This window comes from Parambassis ranga, chromosome 5, assembly GCF_900634625.1.
Source record: "Parambassis ranga chromosome 5, fParRan2.1, whole genome shotgun sequence".
NCBI lineage: Eukaryota > Metazoa > Chordata > Actinopteri > Ambassidae > Parambassis > Parambassis ranga.
Genome location: NC_041026.1, coordinates 23477481 through 23490387, shown reverse-complemented (window position 1 = coordinate 23490387; position 12907 = coordinate 23477481). Strand labels below are relative to the sequence as shown.

Sequence of the window (12907 nt, the reverse complement as noted above, 5' to 3'; positions counted from 1 at the left end):
CCAATATCCTGAAAGCAGAAACATCCGGAAGGAATTCCGACCAGGTGACACAGCGTTTCCTTGCGTAGAGTTCTTTCTTTAAGACGAGATCAAGTTTTACCTTCTGTACTGTGCCATGTCTTTCATTCATGTCTCAAATACAACTCTGTATTTAGGCCTATGTTTGAGATGGAAACCAGCACATGCACACGGAAGTGGAAAAGCTTCCACGCTGGCTGGTCATGATCTAAAACACCCTTCAGTGCCACAGAAGCTGTCGACCAACCATGTACACACAACTAGGGTTAAAGTGAGAGGGTCCACTGTTATTTCTGGGCCACTAGTTCCATGCCATTGACCCATAAATACACAGCACAAGGCTCTTCTGGATGATAACACATTGCTGATCCTTAGGGTGAAGCTTGGAGCGAACACGGACATCCTGTGATCCATATTGGGTGGGGTTAAACCGACTTCTTCACTGATGACAAATAACTCAATCTACACAGAAATCGACCGAAATCAAGTTAAGAAAAAAAAAGTGACCCATTAACTATTTACATGGATACAACTGTAATGTATGTGTGTCCTTAGTTACAGCCTATGGAAACATAATCTGCTGCTGTAGTTCTTGAGATGCATGTCTTTATACGTATGTGTGCTTGTTCTCAGGTTTCCTTCCTGTTGTTCCTATTGTGAGTGCCTGTGTATTGCCTTCATTAACGAGTGCTTGTGTGTAATAATATGTGTGTGCGTCTGCAGCTTCTCTCTGGGGACCCTGTTTGCGGTGCTTTAATTAGCTTAATCCACCAGCAGCACATGGATGGAGAAGCAGAGTAGGAGATGGGTATGATGATGGTTGGAGAACGAGAGGTGGAAGGGGAGGGAAGGGCAGAAAAATCTCCTCTCTGTGCCTCCAATAAACACACCACACACACCCTTCCATCTTGGCTCCTGGCAGTGTCAGTAGCTGGACAGACAATTGTAAAGCCCACAGGGAGGAGGAAGCTGTCTTCGAAATGGCCATGAGGGTTGTAGGAGGCCAACTACATCATTACCAGGGAGACACAGCATTCAAACCACAGCCAGGCTAAATGACCAATTAAATAAAATACAGTGAGGGCTTAATTGGTGTTGGCCAATTTAGGATGACACTGTGCACTTAATGTTATAGAGAAGATATGGAGGAGACAATTGGCGGTGTGCTGTGTTGGTGTGTTCATTCAAGAAAGCAAATGTGGACAACCCCGCTTCAGCACAATTGTAGTAGACAATGTATAGAAAAGAAGAGCAAGACAGGGGTGTGCAGGAGGCATATAAAGTGAGAATAAGTTGTATAATAAGACTATGGGGAGGCAGGTCTGGAGGAAGAGGGGGGGCAAAGAAAGTAGATGCACAAACAAATGCTAGCACTGGGAATAGACGCAATCAGCTCAGTCAGTCAACTAATGACCAATTCCATGGAGAAAAGAGGAGAGCAGAAAGGCGAGCAATGATGGCGTGAGCAAATCAAAGACAGAAAACAGTGGTAAAGAGAATAGAAGTGAAGAGGGAACAAGAGACAATCAGGGAGAAGCAAGAGATGCAGACATGACTAATTAATCAGTGTGAAGCATTTCAACTAAAGAAAAGGATGGATAAATATTTTACCAAAAGGGGATAATTAGTGATTAGAGAATGAGGATGGACATAATTCTTCATTTTTAATGACTTGGCTGATAACTCATAAGGTCTGCTACACTATTAATAAAGATTTTAGCTGCTTCTTTTGCTAGCTACATTTACGTTAAATAACAACAGCAGGACAGAGCTGGAACAACTGTTTTAATTTGCACTGAATTAAGCATCGGATCAGTAATTAGGGTCAACTTACTGCCCAGCACATGAGAACTAAAAACAAATGAGCCAAAGAAACTAGAATAAGTTGACTTTAGCCAACTGTTATGCTAAAAGATTAGCCAGAGGGCTTTAAACCAGCATGGAAGATTGGCTTTCTGCTTGGCTATTGCCAACTCTTACGCTAACAGGATTAACAACAGGGCGAGTGCAATATGGCTAGCAGCGGTCAAGAGGTGATGCTCTAAAAACAGGCAGGCTGGGGGTGACATACCAAGCCAGCTAACATTGTGATAAAGCTTCAGGCTGAAATTATTCCCTCTGGGGGAGGGCACAGAACTGGGGGGGTAATTAGTTAGACAGCAGGGGAGACGCCATCATGCTGTGTGAGAAGGATGAACATAGGGAGCTTTTCATTTGGAATTGTTTTTCTGTGTGCATCTCAAGAGTAATTTGATGTGTGTGTGTGTAAGAGAGAGAGAGAGAGAGAGAGAGAGAGCGACAGAGAGTGATGCCCTTTTGTTATTCCATGGCCCTGAATGTTTCCATGATGATGACTGATTTGTGGATGTGAAAATGTACTCGGCAATTGTGTGAATTTGTTTCTGTACACACAAACATTAATCATCTTAACGTCACTAAACCAGAGGAACTAATCAAAAACAATCTATTAAGAATCTATTAGCTTGGCAATGTGTAATCTGATAAGCCTGCTACAGTTCCTTCCCATAGGACAGTGCGTGTACATTTGTGTGTAGTGCCGTCTGCATTCTTTACAGCAGATTAACTAATTTGATACTAACTCACATATTTACACTCATCATTTGGTGTAATGTAGATGAACAAGCTCACATATCCTGTTAGAGATTTGAGGCATGCATCAAAGTGCTGGGTCCTCTTGCATTGTGTGTCCTCATTCTGTGTGAGCATATCCTTCTATAAACAGCTGATGACTCCTTCACTTATTGGCTAAGAGTTTATGTAGCTTTCACATGTGGTTGTTATAGGTTTCTGGAAAGCTGTGCATCGATTTAACACACTGTGTTTGTGTGTGTGTGTGTGTGTGTGTGTGTGTGTGTGTGGCTGTCTGTGTGAGATACAGAGACCAGAGGTAATCAATGCCTGCTGTGTCACTCATGACCAACCTCCTGCAGACTGTGCTGCCTCAGTGTGTGTCCAGGTTTGTATATACCTGCAGGAATGTGCTTATTTTGGCTTGTTAGCTTGAGATAGGACATCCCCTTGGGTATTTGTGTGTGTCTTGTCAGAAATGAGTGTGCTCACCAAACCCTGGCATTGTGCCATCCACCAGGTGTGCTCTTGGCTGTGTTGGTTGGCATTGACTGAGCTATGCCAGGATGCTAAATTCCCTTCTCTACACACATTTTTCCTTTTTAAAGGAGAACAGCCAGGTCAACGCCATGGACTACTTTCTGAAAACCTTCCAAAAAAGTGTGATTTATAGGACAGGATATGGTGCTGATAATATGATAGTATCTAACACAAATGCCATTATGGGTAATGGGAAATTTTCTGAATGTATCAACTGTCCATTATGTTTCTCAACACTGCATGATCGAATTCTTTGACAAATCAGATGTCATTAAAGAAGTGAACAGCCTGTTACTATGCACATATAGATATGACATGAAAGCAGGGATTCTTTGATGTTTTACCCCGAGATGCCTATTGGAGATGACCTAGAAACAGGCTGGCCTCGTCCTCACTTGGATCATGTGAGCATCCCAGCTTGCATCCAGACTCCTCTAATCTTCTCTTAAAAATGGATTCTAGCATGGTACATTTATTATTCATCTCCCTAGCTTTTTCTTTTTTGTTCTGTCTCTCTTTCTCCAGGCTTTATTTCCCAGTCTTATCTTCTCCTCACTTTGGCTCATTAACCCCTGGATAGTGAATTAGGACGGGAATGCAGCAGTAGTGAATGAGTGCCATGCCGAGCAGTCACACACTGGTAGACCAAGCTAAAGTGAGATTATCAAAGACTGAACTGTTCTCATCTGTGGCATCAGCTAACATAAGAGCCCACTGTAACTTATCCTGCTCTTAAAAATTGATTAACTTGGAACATTTATCGCTGCATTGGTTCAATTACTGAGAAATAGTTGGTTTAAGATTAAGGAAAAAAATGTTAGCATTTGCAAAGAGAGCCATAAACTCATAGTGCCCCTTAATGTCACCACTGCTTGTTAGTAAGGTGGAAAATATGGGTTATTATGGCAGATGAGGCTCTTATAAGATACAGGTGCTGAGTTAGAGACACTGGTTAAATGAGTGGGTGGGTGTGCAGGTGCAGGTGTGTGCGTGTGTTTGTGTGAGAGTGAGTAGAAGACGGGGTGGCATTAAGTCTTTTAAAAAAGACCGCTCATTACTGTCTACCCTTACAGCCTAACTGCTACAACCTATTTTCTGACATGTGAATGTGTGTGTGCACAGATTTTTTTATACATGCAAACTTCTACATGTAGTACATTTGGATGTCTATGCTGAGTGCATGCTCTTCTCTCTTTAATGAGAGAAAATGATTAGAGAAAAATAGCGATCAGTACATCTCATTTCAACACATACAAACGCTCAACCATTATCAGGGAGAGGAATCTTTGATCACAGAAGGAGACAGAGGGAGCGAACGGAAAGAGAATATGTGAGCAGTAGATGAAACAGAGGAAATGAGGAAGAGAACAGAAGCACAGAGTCAAACTGAAGAAGCGACGGATGATTCCCTTTACTAATTCATAACTGTGGTTGTATGGTGGCTATTTTAGTTAGACTGAGAGTTTGGGATGTCTTACAGACATACATGGAACTAACAATATCCAAAAATCTACATGGGTATGCTAATGCTAGCACATTAGGCAAAAGCACAGAATTGCAGGCCTGAAGTAACAAAAAAACATCTGTTATTCCTCAAAAGACCCAGAGTATAAAGGTGTATGTGTGTGAGAGAGAGAGAGTGGAGTGTGAGGACATGCTAACAAAAGATAAAGAAACGTGCATGCACATTGCACACATAATCATTATCAGGATGGGTGATATATCAAATTAACTAGCTTAATTCAAATCATTGTTTTTGCACGTGAAAAATACATGATTATAAGGCATTATCAGAGATCATTAACAGTAGGGGCAGTAAAGCACATTACACAAGCTTTCAGAGCATCTGAAGGTTAAACAAGGCTAACATACAGAGGGAAAACACCGCTACCAACCGCATCTCTGCACTGTAGCCTTGGTTAGAATAAAACAGGCAGATCAACTTTTAAAAGCATAGCCTGCCAGTTAGTTCATTTGACTGAGTTGATTTCATGCTAGGTTGCATCCTAGAGAGACCTCGTATGGTTGGAAAGATATACATGTACATGCTTGGCTTGTCACACTCATGTTATAGCTTAACTAGGCTATATTCATTCAGAATATCTTATTTAAAACCTATGTTGTGAGGGGAAGAATGACACACTTTGCTGTTAATCTGGAAGCATGTTGATAAGACGGAATGACTGACGGCACTCTGGGACGGAGCTAAATTAGGTGGAAAAACTCAATGTTAAATGCAAAGTATAAATTATCTCTTTGGTCTTCGCTTCTACCGTATCGGATCTCTTTCATCACTTTTTACATCTCCATTCCCTTCATCTCCCTCTCATCCGCTTGGTGTGTGTGTGTTTGTGTGACCCCCATGCAGTTGTGTGAACTAATGACCAAGGGCTCCCAAACGCCTGCACAAAGCCAGCCTCTGTGCTCATGCCCGGGCCAAACAACTCGTGGCTCAGAGAGCTGAGCCAAATGATGACACAAACCACAGACACAGGAAAAAAGTCTCTATGTAATATTTTTCCTGATTTTCAGAGTGGTTAATACTCGAGTGATGACACACATTATGGATGAGAGGAAGAGCACACACGTACACACTTTTATTTCACCATCATTCCACCCTCACTGAGTCAACTGGTCAGAACTGGTACATTTTCACAGTATGTTTATTTGTTCCTTTTTGGGTGGAGGTCCTGTCTGAAAAGGGGAGGTAACAGCACACATTTAAATGCCAACCACAAACACACATGCTCACACAGAAACACATACACACAGCGGAGTTTGACAGGGCAGCATTATGCACCAGTAGAATAACAATCATCAGTCAATTAGGCCATGACATGGTCTCTTGATGGTGACACCGGCAGCCCAGAGGAATTCATCTGGGACTTAACACAGCAATATACACAAACAAACGACAAACTGCCACTTGTTATTAACCCCTGGAATGTCATGTGACCAGTGCAGTTACTGCTGAACTCCTACTGTCTTTATAGTTTCAGAATATATTACCAAAGCTGCAGAATCTGTAACATAGCAGTTTACTACAGCAGTTCACACCAAGGCTAAAATCTCACACAGATTTTAAAATCTGTCTTTCATAAACCAAACCTCAGCTTCATGAGGCCTGCCGTGGAACAGCTACAAGCTACATTGAAGCTGTTTAGCTGATGCCGTCATACTCTCATTCTTTATGATGACAGGTATGATAATGGTTCGTGTTCTTGCTCAAGGACACCTTAACAGAGCCAGAGCTAAGGGTTTAATGGAAACACTGTAGTGGGAGTAGAAGTTGACCATCTGATCATTTTGGCTATGACGTGTTCACCACACCAGGCACTCACTGCTATGAAGTGTGCAACTTTGGTAAACATATTTTTGAAATGCTGACAATGACAAACATTTGTCATGCTGACATTGGTGAATAGGACTAGGCTTACACTGTAGCTGTCTGTTTCTAGCTTCATTGATGCACTGATGAATGAACATTGGGCAGCACTTCCACATGCACCCACCTGAGCCTGGCATGTCCACAATGGACACACAGTAGGCACTGGGGACTCCTACCACCTGGCACACTGGCCATGTACACACAGCAGATGGCTCACATTGGCCCCCAACGGAGGGCGCAGCTGAGGAATCCTAACTGTGTGTAAATGTTCATGCCATGTCAAAAACCAGCCCTTACAATAGGTATTGGGTTATCGACTGGGATCCTCTGCTTTTGTCTCATCTCCTCAGACCCCCTATTGAGACTGTGCATGTGTGTGTGTATCACAGTGAATACCCTTTTATTGTTGTTGCTCAACAGTGCCTGAAAGTGCAGAAGAGGCTAAGAAAAATCACTGAAGTTTCATTTGAATGCACATCTGATCCATCTGTCGACTCTCCTGCTGCACAGAGGTGGCTTAGTTATAGCATTTGTGCTGTATGTAATGTCAGCATACAGCTGACAGATGAGCAAATATACCGTACACAGTGACCAATGAGATATCCAGCAAAGCAACCAGAGAGAATGAAACAGTCAAAGGCAGAGGAGGCTTTTAATCCTAAATATTAAGTGTAGCTGATGGCCAGTTTACCGCTGTGTCCTTGACCGCAGCGGTATCCAGATGACCGCTGGAATTAGTTAATCACAACGGCGGACATCACCTCTCTTCATCGCTTCTCCTCTCCTCTGCCTCCTGTTGCTTTTTCCTCTCTATCTGCTTCATCTTTCCATCTCCCATCTTGTTCCTGTATCTCTTCTATCCATGTCCCATCAAACCACGACTCATTAGTAAAAGCTTCCCTCTGTGTGTGAGAGTGTGTCTGACAAGGCACAGAGGGACTTCATTAGGGCTTTGAAAATGTTTATCCCACCGCCTTGTTGCTCTGGACAACCTTGAACATTATTGATGGTTAAAAATAGACTGAGTAGATAACACGGGATATCTAAGTACTTCAAATCTGACCACATTCAAGTAAAAAAATGAAATTTTCTTGCCTATTATTGAAAAACAGATCAATGCAGCAATTTCATATATTTTTCGTGTGTAAATAGTTTGCAGCAAGTTGCACACATGTTTGAACTTCCATCAATCTTGTCCTCTTTTTCTCTTAAACCTACAACTGAAAAACACAAAAAAATATCACCTTGAGGCACATTGATCCAATAGTCTTCTCGTCTCTACTCCCCACTTCCCTCAGAAATGGCTATATAAACAGCATTTACCCCTAAAGCTCTCCTGAGGATGGTCAAAAAAGAGAAGCACACTCCATCGTGGTCTTCTACCAAGCTGTCAAGACACTCATCGAGATTTTCACAGATAATAATACACACAAATAAAATCACTTGTAGAAATTGCGAAAGAGAAAGTGGGGATCTAAGGATCTGTTATCACGCGTTATTCAGTTGCTCTTTTTTCATCAGCTGTCACTTTAGGACTGCTGCAAATGCGTGTGAGCGCTCATATGTCAACTTTTACATATTGTTCCTTTTTAGAAAAGTGAAGCTTATCCAAGATCAGATTTTTTTTTACCAGCCAAAAGTAGTGCCGGCTTTTTTAGCTTTGTTTATAGTCACACACATAAAATCAACACACCTCTAAACCCTATTGTAGCATTGTTTTCCCATGTGACACACTCACACCTCAACCAGAGTATACAGAAATGCAGAAGAACCACGTGAGGACAGCTAAAGGGACTGTTGCCAAGCTAAGTGAATGGGTGTCACTTTGACAAATGCACCACACTGAATCTTAGTCAACACTGTATTGTTTGTTGTCTCCTGCTCTCTTATAAACACCAACACACACATGCATGTACAAACCCATGCCATCACAGGCACATGCATTATTATGCATACTGTGAGTGACAAACACACAAACGCTGCGTGCATACACAAACAAGTATTAAGAGCGCACAAACACGCAGGCTGATTATACATTCATAATATTGAATGGATGACAGGTCTTGTGCAGTGCAGAAGGAAACGGGGTGAATTCTAATGAGCTACCATTTACCCCAAGAGCTTTGGCCTCCACAGACCGGATATACACACACACTCGCACAAAATCTGACAAATACTCAGGTTTAACGCACCCACATTACACATGATTATGATAGATTATACACACTACTATCACAAAAGTTATGCTTTTGTTTTACTTGTTACAAGAAGTCAGGTTACAGTGGTGTCTGATGCTGACACAGTCCTATCCTATCCAATCTGTCCTTCCATCACCATCTCCTCTCAGTCCTGCGCTGGGACCACACACAGCTGACCTGATCATAAAAGCCTTTTCTCACTCGTAGCTGTTGGATTGATTAAGGGCAAGCTTTTAAAGTGTACGTGACATTGGTATAAAGCAGTAACATTTTATATCTGACGTGACTTCTGACGTGACTAACATGACAATCAATGAAGAAGTAGCCACAGACCTGCTTTAAACTGCTTGTTAAATGAGTGGGTCTTAAAGAGGCACTTGAATGTCCCATTGGAAATAGTGAGAAAAACGGTGTTGACTGCATTTAATTTCAGCGTAAAAAGTGCCTGCAAAGTGCCTCGTGTAAATCCAAGGCGATTAAACTGTAAGCAGGGTTGGGGAGGAACGGATCACATGTTACATAATTAGAATACAAAATATGAGTAACTGTATTCTGTTGTAGTTACAATCTAAAGAGAGGGTAAGTAGAATACAGTTACATTGTTGAAATCAGTGGATTACACAATGGTTTTTTCACATGCTTACTCACTCTGCTGGATAAAACAAGTCGCATAAAAATCATTGTCCTCTTACAACAAAGATCTTGTTTACAGCAGATGTCTGACTTTCTGCTGATCGCTTGTCTCATTGTGTGGTTATGTACATGTGTATGAATAGTCACTGGAGTGAGCTGACTCACTTGAATGTGTGAACTAGTGAGCTATTAGCTGTTAGCCAACTCCATCCAAAACTGAGGCTGATTAACATTTGAATACAAACATGTGGCTTGCAGTCAGGTAGTTTTATACATGGTAAAATAAAGAACCTATGTTTTCTGTACATAGTCAAACATTGTTTTTATGTGTGTAAAATTAACTTTGGTTGCATTGTTTAAAAAATATATTATTTTGACATCATTATGTCATCAACAGTCAGCTGTTACAATCTTGACATGTTTTATTGAATGTTTTGTACTGTTCTTTGTAGTAAGCAGGGGGTGACTGCTGCATTCAACCACTTAAAATGCAGTTCAATGTGTAAGTAATCCAAGTATTCAGAATACATTACTCAGATTGAGTAATGTAATGGAATACATTACAAATTACATTTTAGAACATGTAATCTGTATTCTGTAACTGAATATGTTTTAAAAGTATCCTTCCCAACGATGGCTGTAAGCATACAGTTCAAAGAGTGATGGTTCTGCCACCACTGGTTGGAAGATTACGTAGTCTCAAAACAGGAAAAATGTATCACTGAAATGGCATCACTTTTTAACAGATGTGCATTAAATGACAAGCACCAAAAGCCTGTTTGGACTCTTCTGTGCTCAGAATCAAACAAAACAAAAAGGAACACTCAAATAGAAATACACCAGCCAAAATAAAAACAAAAAGTATTCCTACCTTCTTCAGTTTGCCATTGCGTGTCCCGACAAATGCCACAGTGTTGCCACGGTAGTCGTATGCTGCCACCGAGGTCATGCCATCATCCTTGTCAATGAAGAGAGGGATGCCTTCAATGGTGCTGGTTCCACCCAGAGGCTGGTTGAAGTCCTGACCACAAAAGTTATCGTCAATCTGAAGAGGCTAGAGGAAGAAGAAAAAAAACAAGATAAGAGGAATGATAAATAAAACCATTCAAACCCTGATTCTGAGAATCAGCCATCAAGACTGACGATGATGGATGATCAAGTGATTTAATGAGAACAGTAACATTTCTCCTTCTTTGTGTGGTTTTAACGGATTCAGTAGATCCACAATACAATCGAAACAATATTCTTTTCATGGTTTTAAACTATATTCTTGTAAATAGACAATAGGGAAAGCAATGAATAAAACAGCTCAAGTCAGACAAAGCCCAGGATGTCACGCACTCCCAGCATGCTCCTTAAAAACAAATCTTGAAAGCAGCCAAACTTTCTAAAAGTCGACTTTCTACTAGTTTCCATATCCCAGTGGGATATCAGAAAGGTCTGTAGGTGCATCATTTATCTTCAATACTTTTATTCGATTGCCCACCATGTTAAGTACGCTATTCAAATAATGGGCCTTTCATAAACACACACTGCTGTCCTTCAACCAGAATCCCACCATGCAAACCTTTTTTTAATCTGAAGTGTTCAGTCATGGTGGTGACACGGCAGTAATGCTGTTGACCATGTGACAATATCTGGAGCATTCCAATGTCACAAGGGGCCTATCGCTCCTGGCAATCCACTGACCCATATGATGCCTTAACCAGTTGCCACACACACACACACAGGGTATGATCAATAAAGAAGGGTTAAAGATCCACAGACAAGCAAAGCTTTGTTAAACATTTTGTACACATTATTGTGTGTAGTATCACTATGGTTTGATTAGTGCTACAACAACCTAATAAATAAATGAAGGACAGATGATGCCTTTAAAAAACTTTTACAATGAATTCACAGACATTTTTGGGCACTTTCTAGACTCAATGTTCTATAATGTGATCAATGATGATACCATACCATAATACCTACCTATCTATACCATAATAGATGATAAATGTTGCTTGTGTTACTCAATAAAATGTTCACTTTGGATGCTGCTTTGCAGAACTAAAGGGGCCTGAGTGTGTTAACCAGAGCCAGTAGTTGCATGTGTGAGTTGGTGTACACACACTTGGGGAGTGTGTAAATGGTGGTGTAATCCACAGTCTTATCACTACATCATCTGATTGATCCACACAGGAAAAAAGATAACACCCCCGCCCCCTCCCTCCCTCCCTCCCAATCTGACTAAATTGCTTGCAGCTCAGCACATGTCAATAAAACATTATTTTGCCTTTTTTTACCTTCTCACTCTTTTTTGGCTGCTACAGTAACTGAGCAAACGTCAATATTCCTGTCCTTTCTGCCTCCGAGTCTCCGTTCCTTTTCCCCTCTTTGGAAAGTCTCCTTCTCCCTCTACTTCATCATTCTGTGGACCTACACTGTGTACTCTGAGAGGAGGTAGGGCTATCAACCCAAGTCAACAAAGTGCTTGCCCTCTCGTCTCCATTTTTTCCTGCACATTCACGTCACACGGTAAAAGAAAAGAACAAAGAAAAGGGACGTTTTAATGGAAGCTTCTGTATGTATGGGTGTGTGCGTTCAAGAAAGTGAGAGACAGAAACACACAAAGCCATTACCTGAAACAACTTTCTTTTGTAACCACTAATGGCTAGGGGGCAATTTCTCCCCTCAGAACAAAGGCGACTGACAGGCAACACACACACATGCACAGATGGACTGACGAGCCTGTGTGTGTGTGTGCAAACATGAACATAAATCAAAACACACATTCATCCAATGTCTTCAAGTTATTTTCTGTGTGTACACACAAATTTTTGCTACAAACAAAAAACAATTTCCACCAAAGCCATATGACAAAACTAGAGGCAACAAATTTAAACCATATAGTCATGAGAAAGTAATCCATCAGTCTGGATTAGAATCAGCCACACAAACTCACACACAATCCCATGGCATCTGAGCCTAAGGGACACAAGTTAAAAGGGTTAATCCATCTTCTATGGAGGAGAATAACTGCTGAAATCACTGTATACAGTTGCCCCAAGAGTCCATAGGGGTTAACATACACAACACAACCGCACACGCAATGCACACACTAACAACTACACACAGTAGCCTATATAGGTCTATAGGCACTGGAGGGTAAAGGTGCAATAGCATTTCTGCAGGTCGGGAAGATTTAAACAGCACAGATCAGCATGGAATAAAAGACGTTTCCCTCGAGGTTGGAAAAGCATTTTAATGGAGGCTACATTCTGGTGTGGGTTCTGCAATTTAACGCGCCAAAGGATTCCCATGTGATTTAGAGCCGATATTCAGCACGGAAAGAATATTCCTCTCCTCTCTGTGGTCTCTGCAGGGTTATTGGCTTGAGACTGCTCTGGGGTGCTTTCAAAGACCTAGAACTTCTCCGGGGATGAAAGAGTTAAGCACACAACCTTCCACTGACTTTGGCAGCAATGCCTTAGAAATGCAGAAGAGGAGGTTTCTTGTTTTGATTTTCACAGGGTGCATGTGGCGCACACTGAATGAA

The 12907-nt window shown here is 41.4% G+C and overlaps 1 protein-coding gene across 4 annotated transcripts in view; it reads right to left on the bottom strand.

Moving 5' to 3' along the window:
* Nucleotides 1-12907, bottom strand: part of plxna1b (plexin A1b) — a 159827-nt gene that overhangs the window by 106547 nt on the left and 40373 nt on the right. For all 4 annotated transcript variants that reach the window (XM_028405120.1, XM_028405122.1, XM_028405121.1 and 1 more), the window contains exon 3: nt 10238-10420. In XM_028405120.1, coding sequence (XP_028260921.1) covers nt 10238-10420 — 183 coding nt within the window. The remainder of the gene's footprint in view (nt 1-10237; nt 10421-12907) is intronic.